The sequence below is a fragment of the Chelmon rostratus genome, chromosome 24 (assembly GCF_017976325.1).
Source record: "Chelmon rostratus isolate fCheRos1 chromosome 24, fCheRos1.pri, whole genome shotgun sequence".
NCBI classification, from domain to species: domain Eukaryota; kingdom Metazoa; phylum Chordata; class Actinopteri; order Chaetodontiformes; family Chaetodontidae; genus Chelmon; species Chelmon rostratus.
In genome coordinates this window covers 12154273-12174926 of record NC_055681.1, presented here as the reverse complement: position 1 = coordinate 12174926, position 20654 = coordinate 12154273, and the positions used below count along the sequence as shown (strand labels likewise).

The window sequence follows — 20654 nt, the reverse complement described above, 5'->3', positions numbered from 1 at the left end:
TGGGACAGATGACCGCCTCGGGGGCGCGCGGAGCGGAGCGGAGCGCGCGGCGCAGCAGCGGCTTTGTCTGACTCCCGTGCGAGCGCAGGTCTCGTGCACTCTGCGGGAATTGGTAATTAGAGTCCAGGTGCTGCTATTTCGCGACGTCGCGAGTCGGAGCCTGTTGTGAATGTTTGCTTTTATTGCTTCTCCAGACTGCGCGCGTCCAGTTTGTGAGCACACACACATACTAGTACCGGTTACCACCTTCAAAATAAACTGGCCTGGTTCCGTCATGGAAACTGTGCGCAGTTTACCTTGAAAACTGTTTAGCTAGTTGTGAAAGAAGGATTCAGGTGTTTTACTTTGCCTGAGTGAGTACAAACACAGATTACTTAATCAAAAGTGAACGTTCTGCATTCAGAATTTAACTTAAAGTCATATTATGTAACTCTGGAAAGAGAAACTGTGGTATGACCAGTACAGCTTAGGACAGCCTACATAATGGTGGATTATTATTATTATTAGTCCACTGGAAAATGAATGTATGAGCAGCATTTTAATGAGTCAGTGTTACAGTACCTTTGAGTAGTTTATCTGTAACAAAGCCTGGTGTTTTATACACTAAATATACTATTACATTCCCCATTTTGAATGGGGAATGTGATCTGACATGTAACACGCATCTGTAGCTGCCAAATTAATGTAAAAGTACATTTCTCTCGTAAATGTTGCTCAGCAGGCTGGTATTAAGTAACATACTAGTAAAAATCACCCTCATTCTGTTTGTTTTTACAGCATTTGGGATGACTATAAATGATTTTGTCATTTTGACTAAAAATGATAATTAAAGATTAGAGATTCGAGGGAAAAATGCTCAAATCTATCGCCTATTTGAACAAAATACACATTTTGTCATGATCCTTTTCAGGTGACAAAGGCGTTTGTTTTGAAGTCTCCGTCGCCGTATTTCCGGAACTGTTTCACCTTACAGGCTGTAATTTGGCGCAACTGGACCTGCACCCCTGCGAGGAGTCTCCCTCCCTGCCTCCTCCCTCCCTCTCGGTCTCTGGGTCTCTCCCAAGTCGAAAACCCGCACTTCTCGCCCAGGTGTGACATTTTTGGAGTGCCTCGCTGGAACCGCAACCCGCCGAGAAGATGACGGACTCCACACCGCCAGGCTCCACCGCCGTCCCGGACCCGGCTGTGGTAGTGGACCCTCCGGTGGTGAACGGCCAGTGCGAGCAGGCGGACTCCCAGCAGCAGCAGCAGCAGCAGCCCGGCACAGAAAGTCAGGGAGAGGGTTTCAAGATGGACCAGGAGATGAAGATAACTGACAGCATAGAGGACCGAGGTAGGCGGTGTGAAATATGTTGAAAGTTTAGGATGCACCGGATGCCCCGTCGCCAGGGCGCACGCTGTGCGTAATGCCTTGGAGAGGAGCCCAGTGTATGTTCTGCTGTACATGTCCGGGAAATCTGTTTACACTTGTTTCCATTCGGCTATAATGATAAACACTGCTCGTCTCTTTCCTGTAGTTTGCCCCCACTGATCCAAACTGCGCAAAAATAAGAATGAAATTCTGGGAAAATATAACTGATGGCTGACTCCTGAACGCTGTGATCAATATGGTGAATTATTTACAGAGCGAGGGAGAAGTGGAACACAGAGCATGCATGTCTTCATTCTGTTCGACATGTGTTGCCTAAAACCCTGAGCTGTGATCACAGGTTTGGTGAATAAATTAGAGGAGTGCCTTTGGGGACCAGTGAAAACCACAGTCAGCCATTTAAACAGTAGCAGGTGTCCCACACCTTAAACATGGCACAGCAGCAAGTGTGCTTGTATCTTTGTGTTTTTCCTGTGCCTGTACACTCCCAAGTAACCAGATACTAAGCCAACATAAAGATGCTTTCTATCATTTGTGCAAATATCTTGAAATGTAGGGATCTTGGGTGGGTTTTGATCAGGTGACTCATGACTGTAATGCATTTTTAAAGAACCTACCCAGCCCTGATTATTATTAGAGTACTAATCTGCTTGATCTATCTGCCATCTCAAGTTCACAGTGATCCCAAAATGAAAAAGTAGCTGATTCAACTACAGCTTTGTCATGGATTTCTCACAGATTTTTTTGTGAAAACCTCTCTCATGGTTGCCTTTAAGTGACTGCTGGACTCCCAGAGTCACAGTAACAGGAGATGTAGGTTTGTTACTCAACCACTGTGTTCCAGACATCAACTATTGGATGGATTGCCATGACATTTTTGTGCAGGCATTCCCCAGAGGATGAATCATACTGATTTTAGTGATCCCCTGAATGGAAATTTGTCCTGTTCTTTGGCTCATGGCCAAATTTAAACCACTCATATTCTCGTGTTAGCATTGTCATTGTGAACATGTAAGCATGCCAACTTGTTAGCATTTAGCTCAAAGCCCTTCTGTGTCGGCAGCATCACAAAGTCACCAGCATGGCTGTGGAAACTCTTGCTTGAAGACACGAGTAATGTGATTTATATTACAAACAATCCATTCATTCTCAATTTGTAACTCTGTGGTAAAGCATATAATGCAGGTCAGTGTAGTGCTCCTCAGTTTGGTATAAAAGCAGTGAAAACTGAGTTAAACTGCTAAACTAATATTTCCATCTGCTGATCTCCCTGCACATCATGGGTCACTGTGCCCTGTGTTGTTGTCTGCAGGTCTTCTGGAAAGCAGCATGCGCCTGAAGCCTCACGAAGCACAGAGTTATCGCAAGAAAGCTCTGTGGGTGTCCTGGGTGTCCATAGCGGTCACCATCGTCCTGGCCATCGCCGCTTTCAGTGAGTAACTCTCCTTTTGCTGTTTCCTTTGATGATTTCTGGTTGGCGTGCAAGAAACAAAGACGTCTATGCACACCAAAAGAAATGCCGATGCCTGTTGTTTGGTCCGTCAGTTGAAGGACAGGTTTGTTAATTACCGTGACATCCTGTTGATCAGCGTGACACCCAGCAGCTTGATTAAACAATAGTACTTGCCAACAGACAACATGAAGGACAAGCAACTGATGTGAACTTGCTTCTTTGACAGACACTTCAAGCCAAGATCCTGTTTCATTCCTCCCAGAAACCTTTAGCCTCCCACCATCTCATTCAACGACAGCTTCTCTTGGATAAGAAAGCAACATGGAACACTTTTGCCGTCGAGAGTGTGAATTCGACCTTTAGCCTCGCTGCTGTTACTGAAGTTTTATTTCTTTCGAAGCCTGAGCGCTTGTCTTTGACCTGAGCGTTCTGGTTTTCTTTTCGTCAAACCTCAGCGTGTCAGGGACGAGACCCCCGCACGGATGCAATGACTCAGTCCTGGTTTTGAGATTGACAAGAGGCAGGGCTGATCACAGCCTGCCTCTCAGGCTCGTACAGTCTATCTGCTTTTTCATTTCCTGCATGTGTCCCTCTTTGAGTATATCTTTTCACTCATCTGACTCAGGTAGTGTGTTTTTTTTTGTTGTTGTTGTTGAATTTTTTATAAGGAGGCCCATTTTAGAAAATCCTGCATCTTATTTAGATGTTTGACAGAAGTGGAGAAACGTAAGGATGATCTACAAAAACATGACGTAAAATCAAGTGCTGCTTGAGATGATGATTTGTGATGTCGGACATACCACAGACTTTGCTGGTCTTGTCTCAGAGATCTGACTCCTCACATACTACGAGATTCAGCTCATACTTCCTCCTCCTCTGCAGTAAATGCAGATTAGTGCTTGACAGATGCATAAGTAAAGAGCACGAGCTCTGCTGCAGTGTGGCTGATCACCTCAACGGTGGTTCTAGATGTAAAGAGATATGAGAGCTTCCTGTGATGCTTAAGACAGAAAGAAAGATGGCATTTTATTATCCTGCAGGAGTGTTTTGAATGTTTTTGAGAGCCTGTTCTCGTGCGGTGGCTTCCTCATTAGCTGTGTTTATCACATCTCTGTCGTCCTGCGGTGTGGTACCCCCTCTCTTGCCACTTGCCTGCTCTCACTCATGAATGAAACATGGCGCTGCTTGCACATCAGCTTCAGAAATGAGCAGAGGAAGCGATGAATGAGGCCGATGTAGCAGCAGTGATGCCAGTGAACAGTGATCCGACTCTTGGTCACGCCAATACACATGCGTAACTGTTTAATTTCCAATCTGACCGGACTCAAGAACATCCAGCCGTTCAATAATTAATCTCGTTTGAGGACGAAATTAAAAATTGGAATTCAATTTGTTGCTGCGTGGCACAAGTTGACCACTTGGGGCAAAATTAATGAAGCGACCAGCCAATCTGTCGGCGCAAAGTGGTCGAAGGACGGAGACATACTGTTTTGGAAATCAGAGTCCAGTCCAAAACACTTTGCCCACTTCCTGTTCTGATAAGGAAGCGGCGGTGGAGCAGCACACAGGACGGGCCTGTCTCACAGCTTCCTCCTTTATCATGTGTGTGTGTGTGTGTGTGTGTGTGTGTGTGTGTGTTGAGTTGCTTTAAGCCACGGTTATAATACGCTCCACTCTGTGAGATGTTTATTCACTGCAAACTGGAGAATCCAGTCCCACGCTGGTGGTTCAGCTGCCGATGTGTGCTGTGGTGAAAAATAATGCAAACAACATCCATGTCATAAACATTGGTACATAAACTGCAAATTATGTTCACATCACTGTCTAATCTCACAGAAGGATGATATCCGCATTGAGTCTAAATCTTTCTGAGTGATTTGGGAACTTATTGCGATGAAAACATTTAATCAGGGTTTAAGATTTTAGACTGCTGCAGCTGATAATCACATCTTAACAGTTTCATTTCATTTTTCCAAACCGCTGCCAGCAGCATAAACGAGACTCACGATGAGTTCATTATTGCTGTGTGAAGCCTCCTTCCCTCTCTCGTACCTGCAGCCTCCTGTGTGATTGACACCGGCATTGAAATCAACATTTATTAGCACACAATCCACTGCGCCGGTTGCGTGTTCACTCCTTAAACACTCATTAAGCCCTCTATAAAACTGTCACCGGCTCTTTAGAAACAAGCCTGTGTGTTTTGAATGTCAAGTATGTCCTCAGTGGTAAAAACATTTTTAATGTGCAAAGACTGTGTGAGAATCCTGTTAGTAACCAGGTGTCAGCATCCTCCTTTATGCCTGTTATCTCTGTACTTGAACCTGCACCTACACATGTCTGTATTGAGCTCTCTGAACAAGGTAACATCATTAAGTAAACAGCCTCACCAAATAAAAGATCAGGGGAAAAAACCCACCAGTACTCACTGACTACTACATTAGATCCATCATTATTGACCTGAATTATAAAGAGATCACGAATGATTCTGATTAGGTCACTTTTGTTGTTTATATCTGTGCTAAAGAGAGTAAAGGTTAGTGATACTAAAGCTGAAAGTGACATATCTCCACCACAAAGCAGGTTGAGTCATAAAAACAGTGATGTGAGCTTTAGAGGAGCTGATAAGTGCAGAAAGCCAGGCTAGCCGTTTCCCCCTGTTTGCAGTCTTTATGCTAAGCTAAGCTAAGGTTCATATTTAACATGCTGTCGTAAAGATTCTTTCATTTATCCTCCTCCTTTCCTCACCTGCCTCACTTCTTTCCCTCATCACTAATTGGCTCTTTTTTCCACCTTTTGTCACCCCTCATTTAAGATAAGATAAGATAAGATCAACTTTTTTAATCCCCAGCTGGCAGAATTTGGTGTTACAGGCAGCATCAATAAAAATAGCAAATAGCAAAAGCAATGGGGGGAAAAAAATAAAAAATAAAAAGCTGAATATGTATGTGTGTGTTTTATTCAAAAGAGTGTGGAAAATATATTGCCAATGGAAAGAACTTGAGAGATATTGAAAAATAATTGCACAGGGATTGGAACAAAAATTGCCATTTATGGATAAATTAAGTACCTGCTCTGTTGCACAGTAAATAGCTGCTGAGGGCCACCACAGTGTCATGCAGGGGGTGAGAGGGGTCCTCCTCTCGCCTACATCCTCAATGGTGTCCAGAGGGCAGTGCTTCCCCCTCAGCAGTGATGGCATCCTGCAGAGCTGCCCTGTCCGAGCCCTGCGGGGTGTCTGGCCATCACCACCTGCTGCTGTTCCCTGTCAGCCCTGCATGTTGACAGAATGATAGCCGCTGGGTAGCATAGCCTGTAAAACATTAGCATCTCTCAAACATGGCAAAGACTCCCACGTATCTGTGAGCGTGTGTGAATCTTGTCACGGGGGAGCAGGTGCAGTAGGTTCAACACACGAGTGGCAATTTCAGAACATACAGATTTGTTAGTTAAATATTTCAACCATTGAGCTACAAAACATTGAGTCCTAACTCAACTGGCTCTAATTCAGTGAAAGAAGAAGTTGGACATTTTGGCTTCGTTGCCAAGAGTTAGATGAGAAGATTGATGCTGCTCTCATGTCTGTAAGCTTGATCCAGCAAGTAATTAGCTTAGCGCCTGTCCCAGCTCATAACTCCCACATAACAGCAGACGTAACATTAATTTGTGAGTTTTAGAGGTGCTGGTAGGCAGATTTGTAAGATTTGGACAGAGCCAGGCTGGCTAGCAGTTTCCCCCTGCTTTTAGTCTTTATGCTGTGGCTTCATATTTAGCATACAGACTTAAGAGCGGCATCTTCTTATCTAACTCCTGGCAAGAAAGTGCATGTCTAAACTTTGCCTCGGAGCTGCTACACAGCGGAAAGAAATAAATTGGACAAATTTGCAAATTGTTGCACAGCAGTAAAAAGGAAGAAGGCTCAACAAAAGCGGGGCTCAGACTCTTGAAACTTGTCTTTGTCCTTTGGTTTTACTCTAAACTGCCCTGTTCCTTTAAAACTGAAGCACATTTGTTAGAGTTTGGCTGCAGGCGACTCTGAATGAATGAATGAATGAATGAATGAAAATGTCGTCGAGCCCCTCGCTGCTGCCTTCATAACAAGGCGTGTGCATTGCAACAGCAGCACGGTGAGACAAACATCATCAGTCCACCAAGTGTAAAAACAACCCCGACAACAAACTGTTTCACTGATATGCATAACGCAGCTCCAGCAACAGCCAATAAACCGGCAGAGCTTGGCTGGTGCTTCATCTTCTGTTCTCCTGCTTCTCTTGTCAGATGTGACAAGGAGGGAGGAGGGGGGAGAAAGAGAGATGAGAGAGCTCGTGTGTGCATGTGCATGTGTGTGTGTGTGTGTGGCGATGCTGGAGCTCCGTCCCTGCTGACACCCACCCAGGTTTCTTGGGAGCCAATTAGCCATCGCTGGGCTCAGCTTTTCGGCTTTTTACGAGTGTGGCGCCGCACCAGATTCATTTACTCGCATTTTTTTCTTCTTTCTGCTCCTAATGAAGGAGGGAGGAGGAGAAAAGGGAAGGAAAGAGGGGAGGAGGAGCGTACATTTCTGGATATGGACCACCTGTGCACGATGTTATAGGGGGAGATCATCCATCCCGAATGAGATACCAGCGAAAAATCATATAAGATAGCATGACAACGATATGAAGAACCGAACTTTCCTCAGTGATGCAGCGGACGGTCTTTGAATGAAGATGCAGAAGCTCTGCTGTGTGTTTTTGGAGCTCACCTCAGCTGACGTGTCAGAGAGCTTCACATGTAAACTAAAGACGCCGCCTGCTACTTTCTCCTTGTTATGTCAGCCCTGGTAGATGTGTGACATTTAAGTGTCTACACAGTCCCTCCCTCTCTGTTTACTTCCATTTGAACAGCTGTCAGCTTCAGTTTGCTGTATCATACATCTGCTACCACACTGAGAGATGAGGCACACGGGAACTGAATTTTATATATATATTTGTTTTCATTTCTTACATACAGTATACAGCTAGCTTCACAATCTTTTGCCAGGAAATATTTACCAGGAAACTAGATATTCAGAGCAATAGAAACATCTGAACATCACATTAAAGTAAACATCAACCAAACAAAGAATCACATTTTAACGTTCAGAGCCAAATCTGTGCACATGATGTTTTAGCTGAATGTCTTTTTTCTCTCTTTTTTCCCTCTTTTTTATCGTTTGTATTAAATTGAGCATTTTTGCCAACCTAATGCTCTTCTTAAACACAGTAGTTGGGAGCATTTGTCACAGCTGTCTGCATCATCACTGTAAATCTGTGGCAGTCTAATCTTGCTTTAATGGACTCTGGGAGCAGTTAAAATGCTGCTTTCATTTGAGCCCACACCTTTTACAGCTGAATTCATTGAATGTTTTGTTGGCGAACATGAACTTGAGCTGCATACTAAAGCTTGGAGGGATGATGACGTGCAGCATTCTGCTTCTGTCGCCTTTTATACTCGTGTTTCGAAGCTTTTTTTTTTGCCGTACCACATATTCCACAAAACCTTTTTGTCAGAAATAATCTGTCCTCTGAGATGGATCCTGTATTGAAACAGGTGGTTGTGGTCTTACTGCATTTTCAAACTCAAACAGCAGAGAGCTGCTTTGTGTGTCAAAGCAACAGCGAGGAAGAGGAGCGACTTGTGTGTGACTCTTTGTGAAATTGGCCAAAAGTTGTTTTCTAGATAATTTTTACATTCAGTGTTTGACGCTGCTCCCAATGCTGCATCTCTGCAGATCTCTGGAATCATAAAGTAAATCCCACGTTCTCATCTGTATTCAAGGGTTGTCCACATGTGTGCTTAAGCGTTTGCAGAAGCACATGAAGGCAGCATTCGCCCCTGTTTTCATTTTGGTCTGGGGAAGTGGATGATTGCACCTTCAGTCCGGAGAGAGCACCTGAATTTAGATGAAACAATGAAGGCAGCAAAAGAGAGGATGAAGAAAAGGGTGCTTGGGAGAGTTTAGGAGGAGAGAAAAAGGGGGAGACAGACGAAGGAAGAAATCATTTTGCTGTTCTTGCAGCAGAAATAAAAGCGACAGAGGAAGAGATCTCACACAATGCTGTGTTTCTGCATGCAGGGCTGAGGCGAGTTGCTGGCCCCCAGTGAGTCTTGCTAAAAATAAACCAAGGAGGAGAGAAGAGGATTCCTCCCCTCTATCTATCTGCATCTTTCTCTCCTTTGTCTCTCCTTCCTTCTCTCCTCATTCCCTCCCATTGCAGGCAGATGATTGCAGACAGCAGTTCTGGCTCGATGTTTGTTTTCAGCACAACTACAGCTCACTATCATAAGGCCAGAACAGGCTGATAACTAGATTTCTTCAGTCAACAAAATGCTGCTTATCATGTCTGGCAGGTTTGCCGCACAAACTAATAAACACAAGAAAAGCAATTCCTCGTAAAAACGCACCTGTGGACATATATGATCTGCAACCATCAGTGCAGTTAAACAGGGAAGGAGCCAGTCGACAATGGATCTGACTGATGACTGATATTTCTCATTTGGCAGCAGTCGAGCTTTATTTGTTCATTTGCACAGACAGCGCCAGGAAATCTTCATCACGCTGTCAGTATTCTGCAGATATGTGATGTTTTAATGTCTGTAAGTGGAGCTGTGGCACATCTCCTGTGAGCAGATTGCTGCATGTGAGTGGAAGCAGCACTACAGCAGGAAAGTTGGACATAACATTACATGCAGAATAATCCATGTCTGTGACTACATACAGGACGAAGTGATGATCAATGATGGAACAAAGAATGTATTGATTATACTCCTACTGTGAATATGTTCTGCATAAATATCATTGAACACAAATGCTTGAAGAAGATTGTATCAGTGTGACTTGTTATTCAGCGCCTCTCTCTCTCTCTCTGTTTTCTTTCCAGCTGTTTCCATTATGCGCCACAGCGCCTCAGCTTTTGGATTTGCTGTAAGTCGCCCGCAAAGCCTCCACTTCGCTACAGCCGCGACGGCTCACACTGTAAAACGTGAAGAGAACGTAAACGTGTTTTGTCCTTTCACTCTGCAGTTCGATGCCACGCTGGATGTGCTGTCCTCTGTCATCGTGCTGTGGCGGTACAGCAACGCTGCAGCTGTCCACTCAGCCCACCGCGAATACATGTAAGCACCGCCGCCCTCCACACAGATCAAATCTGACCCGGTTTCAAATCCACATGTACATCACTGTCAGCTTCGGGTCTCGGCTATCATGATTATTTGCACAAATATAGCTAACACCGACAGTATTAGGCAGTTTTTTTAAATGTCTTAGAATAAGTATTAGAAAATCAAAAATAAAGTGGCCCAAAAAGTGAACCAAGCTTTGATGTTTTTATGGTTATCATAAAATCGGTTTAGTTTTAGATATTTTTTTTAATTGATAGGAATATTGTCGTTTATTTCATTTTCTTGTCCTAAAATTTTATTATAAGACTATTTGCAGAGCCTCTGCAGCTGTTTGAGCCTTTGTTTCGGTGCATCGGTGAGGCTTTAATTCCACAAGGACCACGCAAACCCAGAAACGTGATGAAATCCATTTCAGTGTGTCCACAGTGTCGAATGTGTGTGTGTGTGTGGGGGGGGGGGGTCTGCTTTGTCCTGTGGGGGAGTGTGTCGAACAGCAGATCTCTTCAGCTTTGTCAGCCTCGGCCCACTGGGACCGATCACAGGCGAGCGCCTCACGTCTTATCTGTAAATGGCTGTGAATGGTGTGTGTGTGTGTGTGTGTGTGTGTGTGTGTGTGTGTGTGTGTGTGCGCGTGCGTGCGTGTGGGTCAGGTGGGCTTTTCAGAGTCTGTTGAATGGTCACTGCGCTGGCAGCAAGCAGGCGACAGCAAATGAAATTCAAGCAAAACAAAAGCATCTGTTACTGGATGAATCTGATGGAAGAAAATCGTCACTATCACCGCCCTCACTGTTAGAGCATCTGGTAGATTCATGCAGGGAATCTGTCAATCCCAGCACACACACACACACACACACACACACACACACACACACACACACACACAGAGGAGCGACTGCTAATTGGTGGAGGGACAACAGATGAGATCACGTCCTCTGGAGATGCGACAGAAACACAGACAGAAAACACATTAATTCAGCGATCGATTCAATTATCTGTTAGCTGTTGGTTCGTGGCATTTCCCGAGGAACATTAAAACATTCAGACCTGTTTGGCCACAGATCTGTGAGCAGGCTACAACACTAACTGACTACATCAACTGCAAATAACCGTGCTTCCCAAAATGTTCAACTATACATGTGAAGCAAGAGGAAGAAGAGTCAGAAAGTCACAAACTGACTTCAGTAATGTCAGTTATTATATATCAGGCAGCAATTAGCCACCATAAGCGGCTTGTCATACCAGACCAAGTGTGTTGATGTTAGAGAGGGTGTAGCCTTTTATTGTTTAGCAATTCAACTTTAGCTTGTAGGAGAACATAGTTTTGCTTTAACATTATTATAAGATCTGAAGCCGTTGGTTTTAGTAATTAGTGTGCAAGTAGCAAGTTAGCATAATTTTTTAAAGGAATTTCCTCAAATCAAATCTCAATCTTTTTTTTTTTTTGCCAGAAACAAACAAAAAAAAAGTTTCTCACTTCCAATTTAACAAAATATGCTCTTGCAGTTAAGACAGGAATTTACATTTGTGTTTGTGTAATTTTTGTGCACATTAGCGATGACGTTGGTTAGTCAGTGTTTTTAAGCGTCAACATGCATCCACACCAGAAAGAGCCACTGTATCTACCAAATATCTACCATGAGTCCCAGATCGTGTCAGATCTCTAGAACAAATGCTGGGTTTAACTTGCAGATCAGCCGTATTTTTGAAAGATATACCAAAGTGTTAAATCTTCACAGCAAATCATTCACGCTCACTTTTTGACAGCAGCCGTCGTTATGTCATTTCATCAGCTAATTGGAGAATTCGAACAGAGTTCAGGAAGCTGCTCAGCCAGTAATTGGCTTCTAGAAAGATCAGGCTTCCTCACACACACACATGCACATTGCACAACTGTGAACCGCTGATATATTCATGCATTTGAAACACACAGAAAAGCGAGAATCACCTGCAAGCAACTGAAACGCCCACACGCGGATGCATAAGCATCGATATAGACACGTACTGTGTGTGCCCATTATTTGTAGGCACTTATAGAGGAGTGTGTGTTTGTTTCACCGCTTGTGGCTTTCAGCAGACTGACACACAACCAGAGAATCGATATTATTCTTCTTAATTTTTTGATCTGTCTGTGTTTGATGGAGGAGATGCGGCTGAATAGCGATGCCCATGTACAGAGCGGTTGCCAAGGTAACAAGCTTGAGATGTCAAAACAAGACGAATTATGGAGTTTTGCCGAAGCAAAAACACCTTTATTCACACGATTATCGACGAGCTCAGAATGAGATGCTGTTGTTGTGCTGGTATTGATATAAAAAGCAATGTCACCCACGTGTGATGTGACGAATATATTGACAGAGAAGCTGTGTCTTTCTGAAAACCTTCGCTGGCCCTTTTGTTGTCGAGGTTTTAGTTGTGGGGCAGCGAAGGGTTGCGGTGTCATTTTAACATCCACTGTTTGCAAGAAACAACAGGGGGCCTGTTAGAGGGGGCCGAGAGCTCCCGTGGTGTGTGCGTGCGTGTGTGGTGGGGGGGAGGTGTCCTGCTGTGTACTTCCTAGAGGGATGTTGGATGTTGCCTTGGTTACCCCATCCGGTCAAAACCCAGGACACCAAGTGTGACTTGAGAGCAGCCTTCAGAATTGAACACACACTGGTAGCCATGCATGACGAGGGCATATGCTCCAGTTGTTTGTTGTCTCCCTCCAGACTTTGTTAATTGGGTAAAGGTTTTTAAAGGACATCTGATGCTTCCAAATAAGTCTTGGCCCTGCACAGCAGCGTGACACAGTTATCTGTCATTCAGCGTTATTATAGGCTCACAGGAAAATGTAGTTTTCGTTTCCTCTTTTCCATGAAACCAATTTAACGACACTGAGAGTCTGTAGCCGTAGCTCGATGCTCACAAAGACAATGCTAACATGCTCATGTTTAGTATGCTAAATATGTTTGCATGCTTAATATAAGCACACTAAGCACAAAGTGCAGCTATTGGACAAGTAAAATATGTGAGCTGATGATGAAATTCAGGTAGAACGCCTAAAGAAACGAGACATAAGAAAACTTTGTAGACATCAGGTAGAGAAGTTGATTTGCAAAGTACTTTTCAAGTCAAGGTATTTCCTGCCAAAATATACCCAGTATGCAACATTAACATGTGATTATTGGGTAATCATTGGGTGCCCTCTGTCCACACTGGAGGACCTTCATGGCTCCTACTGTCTCAAGAGAGCCAACTGAATCCTGAAGGACTCCTACCACCCGGACCACTTCCTGTTGGAACTACTGCCGTCAGGCAAATGGTACAGGATTATCAAAACCAGGACTAAGAGACTGAAAAACAGCTTTTTTCCAACTGCTTTAAGAGCCTTGAATGCTGTTTTTCAACCATAATGACTACCGACACACACAACTCTGTTGCAATTTTTTTCCACTGTGCATACTTTTTCAGCTTTTTGCACCTTTTGCACCTTATGTACAGATGTCTTTCTACTGTGTATTTTTATATTGTGTTTTTATTATTACATTGTTTTTATATATATATTCTATGTCTCTGCACTGTATGGCCTGCACCGTACATTTTCGTTGCACTTGTTGCAATGACAACAAATCTGAATCTGAATGATGAAATGTTAAGGGATCCCTGGATGAGTTGTTGAGACATTTCACAAAAAAATGACCCTGGATAAGTGGATGCTACATTTTGTATAATGCAAGTCTGTTGCATCTTTCATTCGACCCCCACCTCCTAAAAGCCCACTTTAAAACATCAAACCTCCAGCTTCTAACGCCTAAATGTTTTGATTGATGATGTTTGGCCCTGCAGACAGCAGCTGTGTATCACTTTCATTAGTGATCATTGTCAGGGTTGACTGTCCGGGAAGGAAAAGGCCTCAAAGAAGAAACCTCACCTTCACAAGATTGTTGTCATTTTCTCCCTGGTGATCCTTAATGGTGCTAAAAGAGAGCAGGTGGTTCCTGCTGGCTTTCTGCAGCACAATACTGTTAATGAGTATCAACGCTGTTGAGTGCTTCTCTTTTCCTTTGTCCGCAGAGCCTGTGTTATCCTGGGGGTGATTTTCATCCTGTCCTCCCTGTGCATTCTGGGTAAGGCCATCCACGACCTGGCCACCAAGCTGCTCCCCGAAGTGGTAAGAATTCATAGACCAGCAGCACAAACGCCAGGTTTAAACAGAGCTAAAAGAAAAAAGCTGCATGAAAATGAGTTAATGTGCACAGAAAACTTCCACATGTTATATATCAGTGAGCAGGAAAAGGCTCTGAATGTGGTTCAGGGGTGAGAATTTGACTCAAACTAGAGATGGAGAGCTTTGGATTAAAGCATCCACCATATGGGACAGATTATGTTATCAATTTAACGCTGAGGGAAAAAACCCTAAACACATTAACAGTCTGTATTGCATTAGGACAGCTGTATTGCTGTCAGCTGAGCAGTCAGACAGGGTCATGTGACGGCCGCGTCCCACTCACTGAAGTCTGGATGCAGAATTTAAGCCAAAAGTTTGGTTTATAATCAGATTTTTTCAGTGGAATTTGTGGCTGTTTTAAAAGCTCGGCCAGATAGCAGCAACGGTTTTGCGCAGCCAGGACTCGTCTGCTCTCACCAGTCTGCCAGAGACCAGGATTTCACTGAGAATCCAAAAAAAGCCCTGTTGACTGTGTGTCTGTCTCTAATAATATCTTCTCAAAATCTCAGTCCAAGACAAACAACATGCAGGCAGTTATTTACGTGAGTTGCGTGAAGCTGCAGATCTAGCATGGCTGGTCCTGTCCCCATCTTGCCATTAGAACTGGTCCGATAAGGCAGCACATCTCCAGCTAAGACCGTCACGTGGCGCCGGTCACTGGAGGGCTGGCTGCTCAGACAGTAGAGAAGAGAGCAGCTCAGTGTTGTTGCTGAGCAGGTGGGAGGCTTCAGCTCTGGTGCTTTGTCTTATAAGAAATCACAAATCAAATCTAGATGATTTGCTTTTAATTAAATTTTATCAAGGCTTCAAGCCGCAGCTCAAACCTGCTATATTGCTGCTATATTGGCTGTCACAGAGTCGCTCATATTCTTTAGCTGCGTGGTGTGGGGTCATGCAGGTCAGGCAGACTCTGCACAAAGAGGACAACAGATCTTCTGGAGTTGCTGCTTCTCTTGTGTCCAGTCTGCAACAATTGTCACATTAGATTGACCTTCTATCAGCATTTATAATCTTGCTTGAAATGAATATGCAAAAATCAAATCTAAATCAAATTTTAAGTTTAAATAATTTGTTGAAACTTTCCAACCAAACAATCTTTGGTAAAAGATGGATCAATGTTTTAAGATGAACTGAACTTGGACTGAAAAAAAGCCAAATGATTGCGCACTAATAATAAATCAACATGATTCCCAGACTCAGCATCAGATCAGCTCAGTTTAGCTCCATTAACGTTGTGTGTGCGACAGCGTTTTGTTGCTGCTGAATGAGGAATGTCACAGCTCTCAGGAGCAATCTCACTTCATGAAGCAGCTTCATCACCCTGTTGCCGGGCAATCTCCGTAGAAACGCTGTTGAGGATCCAAACATGATGATGATGAGGAGGAAATATGGAAACATTATGCTTTGGTGAATGACTGTAGAGAGGTTATAGCTGTTCTTACCACTTTAGCTCTGTGATGTAATTCACCTGGGTGTAGTTTGGGGACAATAACCGTTGTCTCTTGTAGCTTCAGCGGAATGATTCCATGCTTTATACTCCCAGGCTGTTTGAATAAGTTGTGTGAAGCTGTGTCAAGACTCTCAGAAGAGCTAATATCACAATACAAGATCTCAAAAGCTGATTATCCAAACTATATCTCACTGCAGCATGTTGTGATGTAACCACTCACTGAGAGGAGTGAAAGAGTTTGACACATCTGACCTGATACTTGATACAAATGCTGTTTAATGACGATGTAGAAGATTATAGTACAATATACCTCAAAATACAAAATGTTATGCTAATGACATGAACACAATTAGACACATCCTATTCCTTCTAAAGCCACATGAATATTCAGAACTCGTTACTATTAATTAGCAGAGATTCAAGTAGCCCGTGGGACTCCCTCAGGCTCAGAGTTCAATAAGTTTTGAAATCCTGTATTGATTTGCTGGACCAGCTCTGTTTTCCACCGATTCATCTGAAAGGGAGAAAGAGACGGGCCTGACTGACAGCGAGCACCAGAGCATAAACAAAGGCAGACTGTGGGAGCGGCGAGGCGGACAGATAGTATTTTTCTAAATCGACCTGCTCTTCCTCCTTCACACACTCTGCTTCAACCAGACTGGCTGCTGCTGCATCACAGGTGGACTTTATGTAGAGCGTCTGGACGCCTCGCGGCCCTCCTCACTACGCCGACATTGAAAATAAGGTTTCTTTTCGCCACCTCCCTCTCTGTTGATAAGATAAGCAGCTGCTTCAGAATGCTGTAGGGAGGGAGAGAGGTAGAGGAGGTTAGAGGAAGAGAGTAAAAGGAGAGGAGGAGGAAACGTGAGGAAGAGGATGTTTGGTTTTTGACACCTGACTGTTCCTGCTCCACTGGTCCTCTGAGCCCAATTAATGTCAGTTAGCATCCAAAACGAGCTGTAGTCTTCTTACAAGCATTTCAACACTGGCTGGTGAAACCTTTAACTCACTACTGTTTGTTTGTTTTGAATAGTTTTAATTAATTTGAAGGGCTGCAGCTCTGAGAGCTTAGGAAACCTCTGGACTATGAAATCCAATCAAAAAGCACCAGATCTCCTTCAAAGTACGTTATCATGAAATTAAAGACAAAGAAATTTTAGTTCCTCAGTCACAATTTCCAAAACATGTAAAAACATCAGTGCAGTGAGATCATTTCAGCCTGTTTCACATGCAAATCAGCCTCTCTCAGGTGTTGCCTCATATCAACTTTAAAACGGAAAATGTAAAAAAAAACTGGAACTATGCTGCTTATGCTAAGCTAACTAGCTGCTGGCTCCAGCTTCATATTTCCCACACAGACAGTGCTGTCAAACTGTTCCTTTATGGATTTGCTTTTGTGCAGACAGGCGTGTGAGATTCAGGCTTTTCTAACCACAGCTGTGTGCAGGGGAGCTGTGTGGTTAAATGTATTCACACCTCCAGACCTGAGCATTCACACTGGATAATGCCACCATAATTTTACTCTTCTTCAATTATGATGCATTGACAAATGATGTCCATCGTTCTTTCTATCTGCTCTGTCAGTTCCAGTCTGGTTTCTCCCAGTCATTAGTCCACCTGACGTATTCCCTCTAAAGAACACAGGAATAGTTCGAACCATTTTAATATTCTGCACAAGGATCTCTGGTTGTCAAATGTAAAGGTCAGGCACTGTGTCCACATTCTGGGCAGGATCTGTTTGTCGTGTGCGTGTGTGTGTGTGTGTGCATGTGCACGTTCCCTCTCCCATGGCCCAAAATGCCAGCTCAGCCTTTTTGAATGTTGATCATATGGTCACATGGGGGGATTTCCCATGCCATCTTTCATGGCAGCTTACCGGTCGCAGGACTTTTCAAAATTAACCGCATAGCTGCGGTCTGCATTATTTTCTCCGTAAAGAGCTGCTCTGTGTGTCACAGTAAAGGCACAGCAGTACCACCACTACAGGAAATGTGTGGTTTACCAAAAAGAAAAGGAGAAAAAAAGTAAAGTAAACAAAACTGAGCAAACAAGAAGTGAATATAACCTATATCCATAGTGGCAATCATGATAATCACTCAGGCTGCTGCACCTCTGCTTCACTATGGGCTTAAATGAAAGTTGACTTGTGACATGCTGGCCTGTAGATGCTTAGAAAGACCATGGTAATAGGAATTGCTGCACATCTATACTTTTGTGCAGTAATATAATAGTTTATAAAAGTTTTAATTGAAACATCTCAGAAAGGCATTAGGCCTCTGGATAGTTTTGAATCATAGACTTACTTTCTGATGAAGTAAACCACCTAATGGGCTTTGAGAAAGATTACAAACATACCTGAATCATCAGTTTGCAGAAAAAGCTCAAAATCAACTGCAGATTTCTTATAGTGTTCATATATCAGGAAAAGAAAGGGGCCCAGGATTGATCCCTGTTGAACACCACACGTGACCATTGTTGGATCTCATCATGTACCATTAATATCTGCATTCTGAATGACAATTTAAGAATAATTTACACCAGGACTATTGTATAAAATTAAGTGATTCAAGCCCATGACCAATTATGGATCGCCCCCATTGAAAAATGTCTGTATTTGTTGAACTTTGATGGAACTTGATCTTTTTTGAGGATATAAGCTATTTAGATTTTATTTCCACAGCTGAGTCATAGCACTGATTCAGGCTTTATGTAGCATGCTGAGGTTTTCTCTCCATCTCCTCTTTGAAGTCTGCGAGCTTGCCAAACTAGCTTTTCATGGCTCCAAGGCCATAGTGCAATATTAATGCTGCCGCAGAGGCGCTGAGTGCTCTGCAGCTCCCTTTCTTTCCTCTCACCCATCCCTGCCTCTCCTCCACCCGTCCTTTGTGCATTTACATTATAGACATTTAACCGACCCCCTTTCAGTGAGACTCACAATAGGTGCCACAAGAAAGTCATATTAAAATCCCCAAAAAACAAAACGACAAGTCTGAAAGATGCAGAGCATGTTATAAAAGACAGATAATTACTGGAAAAGGCAATAAAGTAAAAGCTATGGGGAGCAAAGAAAAACATTTTTGGTGTATAATTCAAGTGACTGGTTGAGAGGGGAGGTGATATGATATATAATCGAGTCAAATGGGGGTGTAAGGCTGGACCAGGGCCTCTTCTGAGTGAGTTGTACAGCAGAGAGCTGCAGTATTGAGCCGTGGTTGCACTGTGGAAGCAGCTATGTCGAGTCTTGTCACAACAATAATAGAGAATCTTTCCAAAATAAAAGTACAGGTTAATTAGCCGGGATGATAGCTGATGCAAAGGGTGTAAGTTTGGTTTAAGAGGGGACACAATGAATTCCAAATAGCATTGCAGCTGTTTGTAAGGCTTACTGCTGTGAGCCCATAGTTATAGTAGTAGTAATTGAAGATGACCTTCATCTATCCATGAACATTTTTGTCAATTCTGGATTTTGACTCTGTTTAGAGAGATTTTAGTGAGGAAATCAAATTGAAACACAGTTAAAGACAGTTATAGTTTTACTTTTTGTTACATTCATCAATATAATAACTGAAAGCAAACAAGCTGCTGGGCCTCAAAGTTGTGGATCAACCGGTGATGCCCTTTGAGGGAGGACCAAGGATTAGACCCTGATGGACACCAGTGACGTGACGATGAAGCGGATCATAAAAGAGTCTCTGCTCCTGTCTGTCTCTCAGGACGGGTTCCTGTTCAGCGTGTCCATCGTCAGCGGCTTGGTGTGCATCATCCTGGCTGTGATCAAGTTCATGCTCGGCAAAGTGCTCACGAGCCGAGCCCTCATCACTGATGGTACGTAATGCACGCGCTCATACCCCGAACAGATCTGTGGTCAGTTGCACTTTGGTTGAACGAGATGACCTTTCAGTATGTGACAGATATTTGAGGCATTTCAAGAATCTATCACCCCACCAGACACTTCGTTTACTGCCAGAGGCCACAGCGGTCAGTATCACACGTCCGCTGGACTCTTAGCAGGTGTCTGAGAGAAGCCTGAGCACAACCAGGGCTGAATTCCAACACTGAGCCTACAAAGTTGTCATCAGCCGACTAGTTTTCAAAAGAAAAAGCGAGACTGTGCTGTGTCCTCTTTCCAGGATTCAACTCCCTGGTGGGGGGAATCATGGGGTTCTCCATCCTCATCAGCGCAGAAGTGTTCAAGCATGAACCCAAGGTGTGGTACCTGGACGGGACAATAGGCGTCCTCATAGGTCTCATCATCCTCGCTTATGGAGTCAAGTAAGGATGTTTGGATGAGACAGTTTGATGGTAGTAAATGTGAATGTATCATTTGGGCCATAAACCTTTCATTTTTTATATTTTAATAACTTTTTTCAATATGTTTTTGTTCAGGAGATAATTTAAAGCAACCTAAAGCAAAGTGTTTGAATCACGCATACGTTCACAAATGGTCTATTCGTCCTCTCTTCTCTTCTGCTGCAGGCTGCTGCTGGACATGGTCCCACGGGTCCGTCAGACCAGGAACTACGAGCGCTTTGAGTGACGGAGCACGAAGGAAAGGCGGGGACGGTTTGGGAGGGACGGACGGGGGCTGACTGACGGGAGAGGGACGGAAGTTACAGTCCCAACAGTCTCTCCGCAGACAATCACACTGAGTCCTCGAGGTGCCCGCGGAGGCTTCAGTGTCTGTACAGTCCCCCCACACACAGATTTGAACTTCCAGGCCAGTGATGACGGCGGGGTGGATGAAATTCACGGCACCTTTTAAGTGTTTAAAATTTGTTGTACATATTATATCACTATCTGTCTTTTAACAGTGAATACGGCAGCCTGTCCTCTCATGCCTCCATATTTAAAGCACAGGGTCAAGAAGGTAGAGAGAAGCTAAACACAGTCACAGAGGAGACAGACGGGAACAAACAGGACAGAGACATCTTGGCGTGCAGGAGACACGTGGACCCCGAGAGTCCACACGGCGACAGATTTTTGTGAAGCAAGCTGATGTACGATACCTCGGTTACACCTCATCGCCCTGTCAAAACAC

The 20654-nt window shown here is 43.8% G+C and overlaps 1 protein-coding gene across 1 annotated transcript; it reads left to right on the top strand.

Annotated features, from left to right (window-relative positions):
* The first annotated feature begins 1011 nt into the window (after positions 1-1011).
* LOC121627498 (transmembrane protein 163-like) lies at positions 1012-20234 on the top strand. Its single transcript, XM_041966421.1, has 8 exons — positions 1012-1333; positions 2682-2801; positions 9722-9765; positions 9865-9956; positions 14013-14109; positions 19330-19441; positions 19747-19888; positions 20093-20234. Exons 1-8 carry the CDS (start codon positions 1138-1140, stop codon positions 20151-20153), a joined length of 864 nt encoding a protein of 287 aa, XP_041822355.1. The 5' UTR covers positions 1012-1137; the 3' UTR covers positions 20154-20234.
* The last annotated feature ends 420 nt before the right edge of the window (positions 20235-20654 follow it).